Source organism: Pristiophorus japonicus, chromosome 4 (assembly GCF_044704955.1).
Source record: "Pristiophorus japonicus isolate sPriJap1 chromosome 4, sPriJap1.hap1, whole genome shotgun sequence".
Classification (NCBI taxonomy): Eukaryota; Metazoa; Chordata; class Chondrichthyes; family Pristiophoridae; genus Pristiophorus; species Pristiophorus japonicus.
Genome location: NC_091980.1, coordinates 38,511,148 through 38,527,475, shown reverse-complemented (window position 1 = coordinate 38,527,475; position 16,328 = coordinate 38,511,148). Strand labels below are relative to the sequence as shown.

The window sequence follows — 16,328 nt, the reverse complement described above, 5'->3', positions numbered from 1 at the left end:
GCTGCGTGTCCACAAAGAAGTTGTAACTGAGATCTGTAAGTTGGTGAAAGCAGACCTGCAACCTATAAGCGTCAGCAGGACTGCTTTGTCAGCTGAAGTGAAGGTTACAACTGCACTTTCATTCTATGCCTCCAGATCGTTTCAAACTACAACTGGGGATGTGTGCGCCATCTCTCAACATGCAACACATGTCTGCATTTGGCTTTTTACACTGGCCTCCAGATCTCGGGGTGGTCACCATTGCGCAGTAATCTTCTGAAACTTGGTTCCAGTGTTTCTTCATTTCTTTGGGTGGAACTTTTGTATGACCTCTGCTGGAGTCCAGCTCCTGCCATCTGGTCTCAATCACAGTAACTAGTGCCTCCACTTCATCGTAAGAAATTATTGGTCCTTGCGCCGTGTTGCATTTTATATTGCTGCAGATCTGATTTTTCCAATGCTCTCACACTGCACTCCTTCTCATACAACTGGCTCTTTAAAAATGGACGATTGCGCGTCCATTGAAATAACGTCAAAAATGTCACTTTTTTTGTAGCAATGCGCAAAAGGTGCGGCATTGTTTTTTCAGCGCAGACAGCAGGCTCCACTCCCCGAGGCGTCTGGACACGGTGCGCGGCACCAAATTTAAATTATACATCGGGGAAACTTTGGCAAATTATTTCTGCCGCATTTCTGGACTAGAAAAACGGGCGTAACTCTGGCTTGGGCAAAATTGAGCCCATAGTTTATATGTCATGAGTAGCTTTGTCAGCTCTCATTTATTGTGTGCAAGACTCACACATTCAAAGCCTCGGCTCATGCACTCATGTAATAATGCCAGAATGTCAAAGTAAATGCTGCCTTGTTTCCTTTCTAAAGTTGCAGAAAATAGTGACAGAATTGACTGCGCACTTCTAGCCTCTTCATGACAAAATGAGACAGCTTCCATTTGTCGTCTGTCTGTCAGTAAGCATTCTCCTCACCACTGTTCCCACGACAGCAAGCAAACGCCTCATGACAGTCCTGAAGGCTGCGTGCATTCTTCTCATCAGTGCCCCCACAGCAAGTGCTCCTTGCTAACTGTCCGGTGAGCAGCAAGTGCACACTTTCCCATTGTTCCCACGGCAGCAAGCAGGCTCTTCATGATAGTCCTGAGCGGCAAGGATGCTCCTTACCACTACCGAGAGTGGCAAACATCGTCATTAATGGCCCCACAGCAAGCACACTCCTCGCAACTGTCCTGAAAACAGCAGGCACACTGCTCATCATTATCCCTTCACTAGGCATGCTGATCATTATGCCCACAGCAAGTGCGCTCCTCACAATTGCCCCCATAAGCAAATGAACGCCTCATCACTGTCTCCACAGCAACAAGTACACTCCTCATCGTTGGTCTGAGACGAGCATGCATGCTCCTCCCCATTATCCTCAGAGCACCAAGTTCACTCCTCACTCCTATCCTAATACTAAATACCCTCCTTACCACTGTCCTCAGAACAGTAAGCTTGCTTCTCACCACCGTCCCAAAACCAGCAAGTGCACTGCTCACCGCGATCCTGAGAGCAGCAAGCATGCTCCCCACCACTGTCCAACACCATCACCAAATGCACTCCCCCCACACCATTAAATACACTCCCCCTACTCGCCCCACACCATTAAATACACTCCCCCCACACCATTAAATACACTCCCCCCACTCTCCCCACACCATTAAATACACTCCCACCACGCCATTAAATACACTCCCACCACGCCATTAAATACACTCCCCCTACTCTCCCCACACCATTAAATACACTCCCCCCACACCATTAAATACACTCCTCCCACTCTCCCCACACCATTAAATACACTCCCCCTACTCTCCCCACACCATTAAATACACTCCCCCCACACCATTAAATACACTCCCTCCACTCTTCCCCCACACCATTAAATACACTCCCCCCTACTCTCCCCACACCATTAAATACACTCCCCCTACTCTCCCCACACCATTAAATACACTCCCCCCACACCATTAGATACACTCCCCCTACTCGCCCCACACCATTAAATACACTCCCCCCACACCATTAAATACACTCCCCCCACACCATTAAATACACTCCCCCCACACCATTAAATACACTCCCCCCACTCTCCCCACACCATTAAATACACTCCCCCTACTCTCCCCACACCATTAAATACACTCCCCCCACACCATTAGATACACTCCCCCTACTCTCCCCACACCATTAAATACACTCCCACCACACCATTAAATACACTCACCCCACGCTCCCTACACCATTAAATACACTCCCCCTACTCTCCTCACACCATTAAATGCACTCCCCCCACACCATTAGATACACTCCCCCTACTCTCCCCACACCATTAAATACACTCCCACCACACCATTAAATACACTCCCCCCACGCTCCCTACACCATTAAATACACTCCCCCTACTCTCCTCACACCATTAAATACACTCCCCCCACACCATTAAATACACTCCCTCCACACTTCCCCACACCATTAAATACACTCCCCCTACTCTCCCCACACCATTAAATACACTCCCCCCACACCATTAAATACACTCCCCCCACACCATTAAATACACTCCCCCTACTCTCCCCACACCATTAAATACACTCCCCCCACACCATTAAATACACTCCCCCCACTCTCCCCACACCATTAAATACACTCTCCCCACTCCATTAAATACACTCCCCCCACACTAAATACACTTCTCCCACTCCCCCCACACCAAATGCACTCCCCGCACTGTCCAACACCACCAAATGCACTCACCACCACGGTCTCCAAATCACCAAACACACTTCCCCCATCTCCCCACTGTTCCCACACTACTCTCCCCAGATCACCAAATACATGCCCCCACTGTTCCCACACCACTCTCCCCACGTTACCAAATACACTCCCCCCTGCCCCCACTGTTCCCACACCACTCTCCCCACATCACCAAATGCACTCCCCCCACAACAGCAAGCTCTTTTATCACTTAGGCGTGCCATTTTCAATGTAAACATTTTTTAACAACTTCTTTTTTAAAAAAAGAACAAATTGCAAGATGAGAAGTTGGTACCTTCAGCAGCATCTTTACCTGAGTGTGCGAAGGACGAAGGCCTTTCCTTATGTATAACCCAAAAAGTGCGTCCTTCCCCAATGAGACGTTAAACTTTACGAACTGTGGTCGATCGATGTACAATTGAGATCTCCAGAACACTCCTGGAGGTACTTCCTGTGACACTCTTCGACCGATGTCCACGTCTCCCAAATCAATGCTGCTGTTTTTAACAGCCACTGTCCCTATAAAAATAAAGAGTGAAGCTTCAGGGTAACATCCAGCACCTATATTTGGACAGGCTAACAGTGGAAAAACAAGGAACTGTAGATATAGGAGATTCATCATTATATTTGCTCATTTCACGGCAGTTGCATCCTAGGAAAGCACAGATCTGTTTGCTGTATTGTCTTCACCTTCCTCTTTAGTGCCAAAGCAAAATAGTGCATGAGATGGATAACAGTCTGACTGGGTGAATTTATTGTAGTGAAATGATTACCACCACTATCTCCACCGATTGGGGTGAGGGGTGAGTACAGATTGTACTAACCCTGAAATTCTGAACTATTTGTGCAAAGGACACATTCTCCCCTCATGTAATAAAGAAACTTAGAAAATGAGGGGGTAAATCGGGAATTCAAACATGATTATTCCACACAAGGGGTAATCATATAAGGGGGGGTTGTATAAATGTAACCCACCTGGTGGAAAACTGATGGGAATGATTCGGCCTCCTGTTGTATACCCCATCGGAGTTTATATTCTACCAAAGTCACTGGAAAGTAAAATTGGGTGAGGTGTAAAATGGGTGGCCGATCTTATCCTGCCAGCTGGCTTAGGTAAAAATAATCTCCATTGGATGAGGTATTAGCTGAAGCCATTGAAGGAAATGATATAATTGGGCTCGAGAAGCAACTGAATGTGTTCCTGGACAAAGCAGGCAAGTGACATTGGGAGAAGGAAGGAGGGTAAAGATCAAATTCCTGATATTTCAGATTTCAGGGTGATTATCATTTGAAGACTGGACGTGGTTGTTAGTGAGATCCTAGCTTTTGACCTCTGGAAACACGTGTTCCAATCTGGCTTGGACTGGATAGGGTGAACGTCTCTGCAGACTAGAAGGGTCCTAGGTGAAATAAATTTGGGGACAACTGATGTGGATGAATTGCCAACACAATATGTAAGACTAAATTGTTAGCCACTCTCGGTTATTCCTTAGATAGTTGATGTCGGAATGGAAAAATCATGCCGGCGCAGTTGAGTTGATCTTCAAGATGTGCAGTTAAAGCATATTGTAGAAGGAACTTTACCCTGCATCTTACCTATACTTGAGCTACAAGCATTTGATGCTAAGAATGGCCAAATGTTCCATTCCTAAGAATGACATTCCCTCATCTTCCAAAAGATTTGGATTGTGAAAACTTGAACAAAAAAATTGGCAGGCAAAAAAAACCTACGAGAAAAGTTAATGAAGCAACAGATGCAATGTCTGTCACACCAGAACCTAGTGACATTTGAGGGTAGTTTTTGGGAGAAGCTATTCCCAGCTTTTCCAGGAAATCAGCCTGCCAGAACACTCCTCAATGTGACAATAGCATATCTAAAACTACAAGACAGAATATTGGAATAAAAAATGGAGCTGGAGAGAAGAGCATTTGGTACACCAAGACCGTCCCTATTGCAGTGTGTTGGTGGGTATGGGTCAGCTGTTCAGGTCAGTAACAATGGAGCTCAGTAACTGAGACTCACCAATAGCTCATTTTGCCAGTACTGAAGTGCTGTTTTTCTTCTATTAATCACTGTATGTTTAATGGCTTGTTCCCCCTCACAAGCACCAATATAGCTGACTTACTGATGAGCTAACATGACCAATAGTAAAGTGCCTGAGTATAATCACATTAAACAGTTTCTGCATAAAGCATTTCTGATATAAAATAGTAAATTATTTTCTGAATATTTCTTATGCAAGATACATTCCACAGTGCTGTGCTTTTTCTGCTTGTTTCCTTCTTCATTGTTGCTGGAAGATATAAAACCCTAAATACTCTGACAAAGGTTTAAAAATATATATATATCTTTTATTCCATTCCTCAATTTGCCTGATCTCTGACTTTAACCGCGGTCCTTGCAGTTAAACAGTGAAGAGACTCTGATGAATAATTTCATTGTGATCGGCAGGAGAGATCATGAGCTGCTTTATTTCTACACCACTTTCCACAGCACATTTATAAACAGAACGACTTGCACAGCTGTGCACTGCTACACAAGCCACACTTCCCTCGGGCTAGTCAGACAGTGTGACTGATTCCTCACAAATTAGTGCAGCTCAGTTTTATCCAGACATCAGTCTAGATCTAAGCTTTGGGACAGAGTAACTCCAGGAATGCTGTGGTCTTTTGGCCAATTTTCCCTACAGTTCTTCTAAATGTTGAGCAGATTTTCCACAACTCTTTCGAAAATGCTTTTAAGAACAACTGATCTGGAGCGTGTTCTAGTACAAAAAGCAGAGGTATTTAGAAATAACCGGCAAGGGAACTGGGGAAAAGATCTCTGGGGAGAGAAGAGGATCAGCACTGGAGGGAGAGATGGGGACAGAACTGAGGGAGAGAGGGGGAAAAGAACTGGAGTGAGAGCAAGGGAAAAGAACTGAAGGGAGAGAAGGGGAACTTGCTGCGGCGATGGGTGGAGGGGAATGGAGTACGGGATGAAAAGTGACTGAATGACGAGAAGGAAGATTTAGAAAAAGAAAGACTGCTTCTGAAATGACATTTCACACTGAGTGAAACAGATTTTACAAGAACTAGAAATGAGCTACGACTCTGGATCAGTTCCTATAGACTGGAGGATAACTAATGTAACACCACTTTTTAAGAAAGGAGGGAGAGAGAAAACGGGTAATTATAGACCGGTTGGCCTGACATCAGTAGTGGGGAAAATGTTGGAATCAATTATTAAAGATGATATAGCAGCACATTTGGAAAGCAGTGACGGGATCGGCCCAAGTCAGCATGGATTTATGAAAGGGAAATCATGTTTGACAAATCTAGAATTTTTTGAAGATGTAACTAGTAGAGTGGACAAGGGAGAACCAGTGGATGTGGTGTATTTGGACTTTCAAAAGGCTTTTGACAAACTCCCACACAAGAGATTGGTGTGCAAAATTAAAGCACATGGTATTGGGGGTAATGTACTGACATGGATAGAGAACTGGTTGGCAGACAGGAAGTAGAGAGTCGGGATAAATGGGTCCTTTTCAGAATAGCAGGCAGTGACTAGTGGGGTACCGCAGAGCTCAGTGCTGGGACCCCAGCTATTTACAATATACATTAATGATTTGGATGAGGGAATTGAGTGTAATATCTCCAAGTTTGCAGATGACACTAAGCTGGGTGGCAGTGTGAGCTGCGAGGAGGATGCAAAAAGGCTGCAGGGTGATTTGGACAGGTTAGGTGAATGGGAAAACGCGTGGCAGAGGCAGTATAATGTGGATATATGAGGTTATCCACTTTGGTGGCAAAAACACGAAGGCAAAATATTATCTGAATGGCGTCAGATTAGGAAAAGGGGAGGTGCAGCGAGACCTGGGTGTCATGGTACATCAGTCATTGAAAGTTGGTATGCAGATTCAGAAGGCGGTGAAGAAGGCAAATGCTATATTGGCCTTCATAGCTAGGGGATTTGAGTATAGGAGCAGGGAGGTCTTACTGCAGTTGTACAGGGCCTTAGGGAGGCTTCACCTGGAATATTGTGTTCAGTCTTGGTCTCCTAATCTGAGGAAGGACATTCTTGCTATTGAGGGAGTGCAGCGAAGGTTCACCAGACTGATTCCCGGGATGGCAGGACTGACATGAAGAGAGACTGGATCGACTGGGCCTGTATTCACTGGAGTTTAGAAGGATGAGAGGGGATCTCATAAAAACATATAAAATTCTGACGGGTTTGGACAGGTTAGATGCAGGAAGAATGTTCCCGATGTTGGGGAAGTCCAGAACCAGGGGACATAGTCTAAGGATAAGGGGGTAAGCCATTTAGGACTGAGATGAGGAGAAACTTCTTCACTTGTTAACCTGTGGAATTCTCTACCGCAGAGAGTTGTTGATGCCAGTTCATTTGATATATTCAAGGGGAAGTTAGATATGGCACTTACGACGAAAGGGATCAAGGGGTCTGGAGAGAAAGCAGGAAAGGGGTACTGAGGTGAATGATCAGCCATGATATTGAATGGTGGACCAGGCTCGAAGGGCCGAATGGCCTACTCCTGCACCTATTTTCTATGTTTCTATGTTTTAGACTTTTAAAAACTATCCGCTGCAATGGAAACATTTGGCCTGTTACATGCTCCGATCCTCCAGTGGCGTATTCACGTTACAATTTGCTGGAAAAATAATTAGAATACGCCACAGCGAGCATATCGGTGGTTCGACAATGCCAATGGCCAAAGTAAAAACACACTTCAATGTGATGCTACTCAAGCCTGGATGCATTTAAAATAGATGTTTAAAGGCTGAATGGTCAGAAACAAATATCAATTTAAATTATAAAATGCTGATTCGCCTTAAGAACTGATAATATATCTATCTGGTTAGTTCATTGGATGGAACAGTGACTCCCCCTACCCCTTCCCATTGAGGTTGTATGAACAATGCGGAAACATTAGCCCTTTGCTTTTAGCCCTGTGCTATTTCTGACTTGCTACTTGGATTGTAATAAGGCGTAAATGGGCACATTGTGATCAGAACGACCACATTTACAACGCATAGGATTAACAAACCCAATTACATAGAAGAAAAGTCACAGTCGGATGGTCGTTTAAGGCTAGGAAACGACAGCCCACACCCAGCAGATATATATAAAATTCCTGTTGCTTTTCACTTTGCATCAGTAAACCTAGACACTGACAGAACTGCACCACCAATGAATTAAAAATAGAGCACTTAATGAGGGCAACGCAATAATTTCTTAAGTTAAACAGTAAACTATGATTCCTGTAATTACACAAACATACTGAGCCCTCCAGCCCCATTGTGTAATAGTCTAAGTGGCTGTGGCGATCACAGCGGCATTCACAGTAAACTCGATCTCGTCACTGCTGTTAATGGGGAGCAGAGAAGGGGCGGTGCGAATTCTCAGGAAACTATGGCGTGGCCTAAGTAATGGCTGAAGTTACTTGCGCTATAGTTTTCTGGGACTTTTGCCCTGTCACTTGGACCCTGCAATGCAGATTTACTATTGCAAGACAATTCGAATCTGGCAAACCAAATTTGGTTGCCACAAAATCTGGTTATTGTGTTTGATCAAGTCTTTGACACATGCAATGTCTCTAAGCAATAAACTTACATAGAAATAAACAAAATTAACCTGTTTTTCACAGTTAGAGATGTAATCTTTCTTGTTCCTTTCCGAACTAATTCTCTCGACAACGTATGAAGAAAAGCTTATGATCTTTCTAGTCTGTTTCTCACTAACACTGTCAGTGATAATTAATGATGGCAAGACAAGTGTTATTATGAACAAGACCCTCAGAAAGGAAGTGTTTCCTTCAAAACAACAGATGCCAACTGTTTTCATCCTGTCTTCCATTGTTTCACTTCTTACCTCAAAACTGTCTTCGTTAACTCATTTCACACGGTGGCCATGAAAACAAGTCAGAGACACAGATCTTATACATCCTGTTGTTTCAGCAAACATTTAAATCACAATATCAGCTAAATTGTACCCTGACAAATTAAACCTCGAAACATCCTGGGAATGTATAACTTATAACCATTTCATTATTTCTAGTTACAGTACAAATCTACAAGCCATTTATAAGTAAAAGTAAAGCAAAAACCTCAATTATATGAGATTAAATCAAATCCGACATGATTACACAGAACTAGGGTATCTTACACAATGGTGTAATTCTTCAGGAAATTCTGGGTCAATGACACTGACAGAGGTTAAAAAATATCAAATAAACATTATTCTGTAAACAGTTTAGTAGGCCCCGACTCTGACCTCAGGACCTGCAACTTGTTCATTCTGCAAATGCCAAGTAACAGCCTAAATGGGTCCCTGATGTTACCATGGCTTGGACATTATGCTTATAGATAGCACTCCTGTGTGAAGGCTAAGTTTACCATGTGCTGCAATAACTGAGAAATCTTTCTTCTACCACCTGGTCCAGTGGTATCTTGTCTGTGGCAGCCTTCACAAGAACAAGTTGTGGGGCTCAGCTGAAACATGCCCTCGCCACCTGCCTGTGGCACCACTGGTGAGCCAGTCTCATCTGAAGGATTATAAGCGACATCATGGACCAGATCAAATGATCCAGTCGGACAGAATGGAGCCCCTGGGCCTTGTGTTTTTCGACAGTGTAGTGGCTGAACATGCTCACATGTAGCCCCATTCCCAACCTGACCACCTCCCTAGGTGAAGATCTCATCATAGCTACGAACGTGTTTCTCTGTTGGTTTCAAATTTGCGTTGTTACTATGAAACTTCACAACATCAGTCAGTTGGAAATAACTCTCTGGGGTTCTAACACTGTAATCATGTAATCTCAAGACTCCCTCACACCAACTGAACTGTGAAGAGTCATCAAAGCAGCTGTATGATGTTTAAGGAAGTCGAGGGAGCACACACCTAAACCACAGAGAATACCCTCCAAACCATGTTTTCAATTCCTTTAAAATGAGTTGTCAACAAGTTTTTCTTATCATACAGCGCATAATGGATACCTGGGAGTGATTTACAGGCAGTGATTTAATTGAGGGATTTAGGTGGTCTGTACACTGAATAATGGAAACCTGGGAATGAATCCAACGCAACAAATCACTGAAGAGTTCATGTTACATTATAAACAGCTTGAGTAAAGTTTGAGTGGATCATAGCAGTGATCTGAACCACAAACTGGGATGGAGTCTCGAAATTAGCTCAGGTAATATGTTTTTTAATACACTGTATACTGGTCATAGTGACCACCAACAACTGGTGTATCCTGTTCAGGGATCAACTGAATGGCAGAGCAGGCTCAACAAACTGATTTCAAATTGATTGAGAAACAATCACCAGCTCATTACTGGGTGATAACAAGACCTTCAAGGGTTCGTGCAGGCCAAAAGAAATGAGAGGGAACAATGCCCAGCATCCATAGGCTTTGGTGGGGGAGGAGGGGGGCAGGGCTCTAGATTTCCAATACCATTTGTGTGAAACAGTACTTCCTGATTTCACTCCTAAATAGCTTGGTTCTAATTGTAAGATTATGCCCCCTTGTCCACTATTTCCCCACCAGAGAAAATAGTTTCTCTGTATCTACCCCAATCAATTTAAACACCTTACAGGTTTATCCTGTCTGTCTGATCACATTTACATAGGTGGAGGATCACTGTTAAACAAGAAACAAAAGAAATAGCAGCAGCAGTTGGCTTTGCGGCCCCTTGAGCCTGCCCCGCCATTCAATAAGATCATGGCTGATCTTCTACCTCAACACAGTTGTTCCCTATCGCCTGCTCACTTCCGAGTGAAAGTAAACAAGAGAACCTTATTAAAAGGCCTATCCCATCATCTGTAGCTGAAGGAAAAGCCCCATTAACTGTAATTGAACTGTAGTTTTTACAGAGCTTGTTCACTCATCTGATGGCTGGTGGGATAGATTCCCTTCTCTTGCTTTCTCTCTCTGGAAGACAATGGGATGAGAGCAAAGTTGAGGCACAGACAGCAGACTTGGTGGGTTTGAGAATGGGGCAGAAGAGTGGAGGGAAACATGGGAAATGTACTACACCATTCTCGCTTGCATACAATTCCACTCATGGTCTCGGACAAACTGGACTTGCATACTAATGGGCCTGATAGGACTGCAGCACCTGTCAGTGCATCCCATATCTGCGATGCACAATGATGTGCACATGAGATTGAGGTGTTATTAATTTAGCATTATCGATAAACAATTGCAGTTTAGCACTGGGAGAATGTGGGTGATATATATGTGGTGCGGTTCTAACTCTGTTCAAAGATTTTGCAATCAGTCAGACTGTCTGCCAGCCTGTGCGGACAGTAAATTTCCCCAGCCTCCCCAAAGAAATCCTTCAAATTAGCTCGTCTCACATTGGACAGGTAACGAGGTAACAGGCAAGCAGTCACTGTCATGGAAGGCTGTCCATTTGTTCTGTCAATTGTGGTTGATTTGTGCACGTGTCTCACAGAGAAGGACAATGGATCCTATTAGTCAGGAGTTGGGCAATGATTTATTAAAACATTGCGGCATTTGGCTGACTTATTTTTTGAAGAACATTTGGCATCACAGAGGTGATTCAGTCTCCTTCAGATGAGAAGTGGACAGCATGAAATCGTAAAGAAAATGACCATCCATTTAATATTGATTCAAACCGTATAGTACTATGATCCATTGCTGAAGTGATATATGAGACAGATTACCTGAATCTGCAAGCTACTGGATCGGCTGGGTGCAGAGAATGCAGGAAACTCGAGCGGGCAGGAATGCACTCCAGTAAGGCATCAAGCTCGACTTTCCTTCCATTTAAGTGAATGGATGAAAAAAATCAGGTGGGCTCCATCAGGCGCGTGCACTGCTTTTCCTATATTTGCTGCGTGCAGGCAATCCACAAAGTCCAATCACAGAACAGCTCACTCACTACAAAACGACACCGAGCATTGACCGAAATAGCAGCAACAGAGATGGCAGCACGGTGTTAAAAGGGAACTTGCCTGCAAGAAGCTCATTAATACTGAGAGGTCACACACGCCAACTGCTTTTCTCCCCTCTCTCCGCCCCCCCCACCCCACTCCCTAGCTCTGCATATTACTGATCAGCAAATGATACTTCGGAAGTCTAAAGGAATATGGTTGAGGCCTGCTGACCTGTTCCGGGAGCCTAACAAGATATGCTTAGTTGCAATGTTAAGAGAAACGGAATCTTTGTCTAACAGCCCGTTTAACTGTTCATTCAGCAACTCCGTCAACCAGAAGGAAACATTTAATAGTACCCTTTTTATTTACAAATAACTCTGCAAGGTGCTGTTGCCTCCAGATGCGATTTGGCAACGGATTAACTAAATTGTGGGCAGAATATTAAAACCCAGCTATGTTATATTTATACTGCATCAGGAATTGGGAGGGACTGGGAAGAAATTTGGTCCATTTCAATTTTAGGCTCAGATCTGAGTTGTTTACCTGTATACTGCACAGTAATGCATGGGAATATCAACCAGAGTTCTGCAACCTGTAGTGGAAGTGGCATGCTCACTCACTAAAATTAAACATGTCCTAACGTAAATCCAAGTCCATTTCTCACATTTTTGAGCATTGCATTTTTACAAACGGTGGAGGCCACAACAGCTGAGACCAAACTGGTCTCAGATTTCATTCTCTACTGAAGTAGCCGGTTTCAGCTGGAGCAATATTTGGGGTGCTCGAACTGACTTCAGAGCTCTTGTGATAACTATAGAGGGTGGGGGGGGGGCGGGATAAATTAGCCAGGGACAGCCACCCTTCCCGATCACCAGCCATGTTCCTACATTACAACAGTGACTACACTTCAAAAAGTACTTCATCGGCTGTTAAGCACTTCGGGATGTCCTGAGGTCGTGGAAAGCGCTAGTCTTTCTTTTTATGTGTGAGGGTTGGGTAACAATAGGCTGTGAGGCTCACAGACTTGGATAAGGTACAAAAGAGCTACCAGTGCCATCGAACTACCTCGCAGCAAGGAGTCAGCACCGTCAGATACAAAGGGGTGTCAACAGGAGAGAACACGGCTTGCGACATTTAGGAAGTCAAGTCTGGTAAGTCAGGGTTCTCTCATATTAATTATGAAAAATATTACTGGTCGTAAAGTATTACGGTGATTATCCACAAATGAGAAGAGGTCTGGGTCTGGAACATTCTTAGGGCCGAATAGCTCGGCCTCACCGACTGGAGACTGATGGATGGGCCGACCCGCCCGAAATTGCCTCTGGGCTGGGAGTGGCGGGAACGGGTTTCCGCGCCGCCATGTCGGGTATGCGCTGACCCCTTTCCAACTGGCGGTGACCCCCTTTCCGACCCCCGTGGGAAATTACCCTGTGGAAGTTGTGCTGCCACTGACAGCTTCCCCCGGTCCGCCCTTAAAGTGACCACTTCCGTGGTCGCCATGTTGTTTACATTGTCGGCCGATTGCGAGGTCGGCCCGACGATGATGGCCACAGGTTCGGCCGGGCTGCAAACAGGCAGCCCGGCACCCCCTCTTGGGTACCATGCTGCTGGCCCAGCCGAACCCTCCCTCGTGGCCCGGTGGGCCTAACCAAACTCATTGCAGAGTTCGCAGTGGCCCTCCCCTTTAACTGAAGGGGATAGACGTTGTGACGCGTCAGTAATATGCGACACGTCTGACATGGTTCCTAATGGCTCTGCTCCACCTCGACTTTCGCCCCCTCAACCCGGAAGCTAAAAATTAAAAAAAAGCTGAAGTTCGCTTGATACTCCACCCATTGGATTAGGGTCAAGAAACATCCTCAAGATCGGTGAGAGTGCCACTTTTTGGTCGGGGGGCAATTTCGGCCCCTTAATGTTGTTAATATCATACTTATGAGAAGGCAGATTCATTGAAAATTGCATTTTTGGGCTGGATCTTCAGGTCCTTTGCGCTCTGGGTCTCGCCCCGGAGCGGCGAGAAATCGGGCGGTGTGGTCTTCTGTGTCCGGTCGGGAGCTTCGGGTCGGGTTGCGAAGAGCTGCGACGGGTGTACAACGCCTCTCGTTGTGACACCAGCACGAGTTTTGACTCGCACCCGCCCCGAAGTGCGCCTCGCAATGACCGCCAGGGAAACCAGAGCGGTCCAGCCATGCCGGCGGCGGTGAGGTAGGTAAAGTGCAGAAAAGGTAGGTGCGAGTGTTTATTCTTTTATTTTTTTAGCAATTTGTGTTGTGTGGACAATGTTTTGGGAATGTTTTTGTGATTTTTTTTTAAAGGAGGTTTTCCCTCCCCGCCCCCCCAGGCCTCTCTCGGAGCGCTCCTGGCCCCGCACTTTAGTTGGCGAGGTTCCCATTTTTGCACCATGAAAGTTGTACAACGCCTCCCTTCAGGCTGCACCCCTGGTGCAGGGCCCTGATGGCAAAAATTTCTCCCCAGAGCGCAGACGTTTCCCGGCCGGTAATTTTCCCGCTCTGCCTCCGTTTTCGCCCCGAAAATGGCAAAACCGAAAATCCAGCCCATTAAATATGTGAGTCAATCTTGCAATTGCACGAGTTTTGCAAGGAATAGAGTCAGATGTTCAGGACTCTGCTGAAAGTGTTGGACAAGGATTGAGCAGCTGTGATGTTAATTTTTGTCCAATTATGTTCCTGTGAAGCACCTTGGGACATTTTACTATGTTAAAAGCATTCTTTAAATGCAAGTTGTTGTTGATGAACTGTAATGTCTGTAAGCTTGTAATGTTTGTAGCTCCACACTGTGGATGTGGACGTATTGTGTACTGCATAGAAACATAGAAAACAGGTGCAGGGGTACGCCATTCGTCCCTTCGAGCCTGCACCACCATTCAATAAGATCATGGCTGATCATTCACCTCAGTACCCCTTTCCCGCTTTCTCTCCATACCCCTTGATCACTTTAGCCGTAAGGGCCACATCTAACTCCCTCTTGAATATATCCAATGAATATATCAACGACTCTCTGTGGCAGGGAATTCCACAGGTTACCAACTCTCTGAGTGAAGAAGTTTCTCCTCATCTCAGTCCTAAATGGCCTACCCCTTATCCTAAGACTGTGTCCCCTGGTTCTGGACTTCCCCAACATCGGGAACATTCTTCCCACATCTAACCTGTCCCGTCCCGTCAGAATCTTATACGTTTCTATGAGATCCCCTCTCATCCTTCTAAACTCCAGTGTATAAAGGCCCAGTTGATCCAGTCTCTCCTCATATCTCAGTCCAGCCATCCCTGGAATCAGTCTGGTGAACCTTCGCTGCACTCCCTCAATAGCAAGAACGTCCTTCCTCAGAATAAGAGACCAAAACTGAACACAATATTCCAGGTGAGGCCTCACCAAGGCCCTGTACAACTCCAGTAAGATCTCCCTGCTCCTATACTCAAATTCCCTAGCTATGAAGGCCAACATGCCATTTGCCTTCTTCACTGACTGCTGTACCTGCATGCCAACTTTCAATGACTGATGAACCATGACACCCAGGTCTCGTTGCACCTCCCCTTTTCCTAATCTGCCGCCATTCAGATAATATTCTGCCTTCGTGTTTTTGCCACCAAAGTGGATAAGCTCATATATCCACATTATACTGCATCTGCCATGCATTTGCCCACTCTCCTAACCTGTCCAAATCACCCTGCAGTCTCTGAGCATCCTCCTCACAGCTCACACCGCCACCCAGTTTCGGGTCATCTGCAAACTTGGAAATATTACCCTCAATTCCTTCATCCAAATCATTCATGTATATTGTGAAGAGCTGGGGTCCCAGCACTGAGCCCTGCGGTACTCCACTAGTTACTGCCTCCCATTTCGAAAAGGACCCGTTTATCCTGACTCTCTGCTTCCTGCCTGCCAACCAATTCTCTATCCACGCCAGTATATTACCCCCAATACCATGTGCCTTGATCTTGCACACCAATCTCTTATGTGGTACCTTGTCAAAGGCCTTTTGAAAGTCCAAATACACCACATCCACTGGTTCTCCCTTGTCCACTCTACTAGTTACATCCTCAAAAAATTCCAGAAGATTGGTCAAGCATGATTTCCTTTTCATAAATCCATGCTGACTTGGACCGATCCTGTCACCACTTTCCAAATGCGCTGCTATTTCATATTAATAATAGATTCCAACATTTTCCCCACTACTGATGTCAGGCTAACTGGTCTATAATTACCCGTTTTGTCTCTCCCTCCTTTTTTAAAAAGTGGTGTTACATTAGCTTCCTTCCAGTCCATAGGAACTGATCCAGAGTCGATGGACTGTTCGAAAATGATTACCAATGCATCCACTATTTCTTGGGCCACCTCCTTAAGTACTCTGGGATGCAGACAATCAGGCCCTGGGGATTTATCGGCCTTCAATCCCATCAATTTCCCCAACACAATTTCCCGCCTAATAAAGATATCCTTCAGTTCCTCCTTCTCACTAGACCCTCGGTCCCCTAGTACATCTGGAAGGTCAGAATTTCCAGGCAACTGCAGAGTTAATAATAAACAGAACCAGGCAGACTCCGGAGGCTTCCGAGAGAGCTGCCTGCCATGTTAGGAACTGTGTGTGCTGTGCTCTGTGAATATATCACATTTGGTGATAA

At 45.2% G+C, this 16,328-nt stretch overlaps 1 protein-coding gene across 6 annotated transcripts in view; it reads right to left on the bottom strand.

The window, feature by feature from the left end:
• The window catches only part of tenm2a (teneurin transmembrane protein 2a), a 652,746-nt gene that overhangs the window by 195,281 nt on the left and 441,137 nt on the right, over positions 1-16,328 (bottom strand). For all 6 annotated transcript variants that reach the window (XM_070878095.1, XM_070878096.1, XM_070878097.1 and 3 more), the window contains exon 6: positions 3,100-3,305. In XM_070878095.1, coding sequence (XP_070734196.1) covers positions 3,100-3,305 — 206 coding nt within the window. The remainder of the gene's footprint in view (positions 1-3,099; positions 3,306-16,328) is intronic.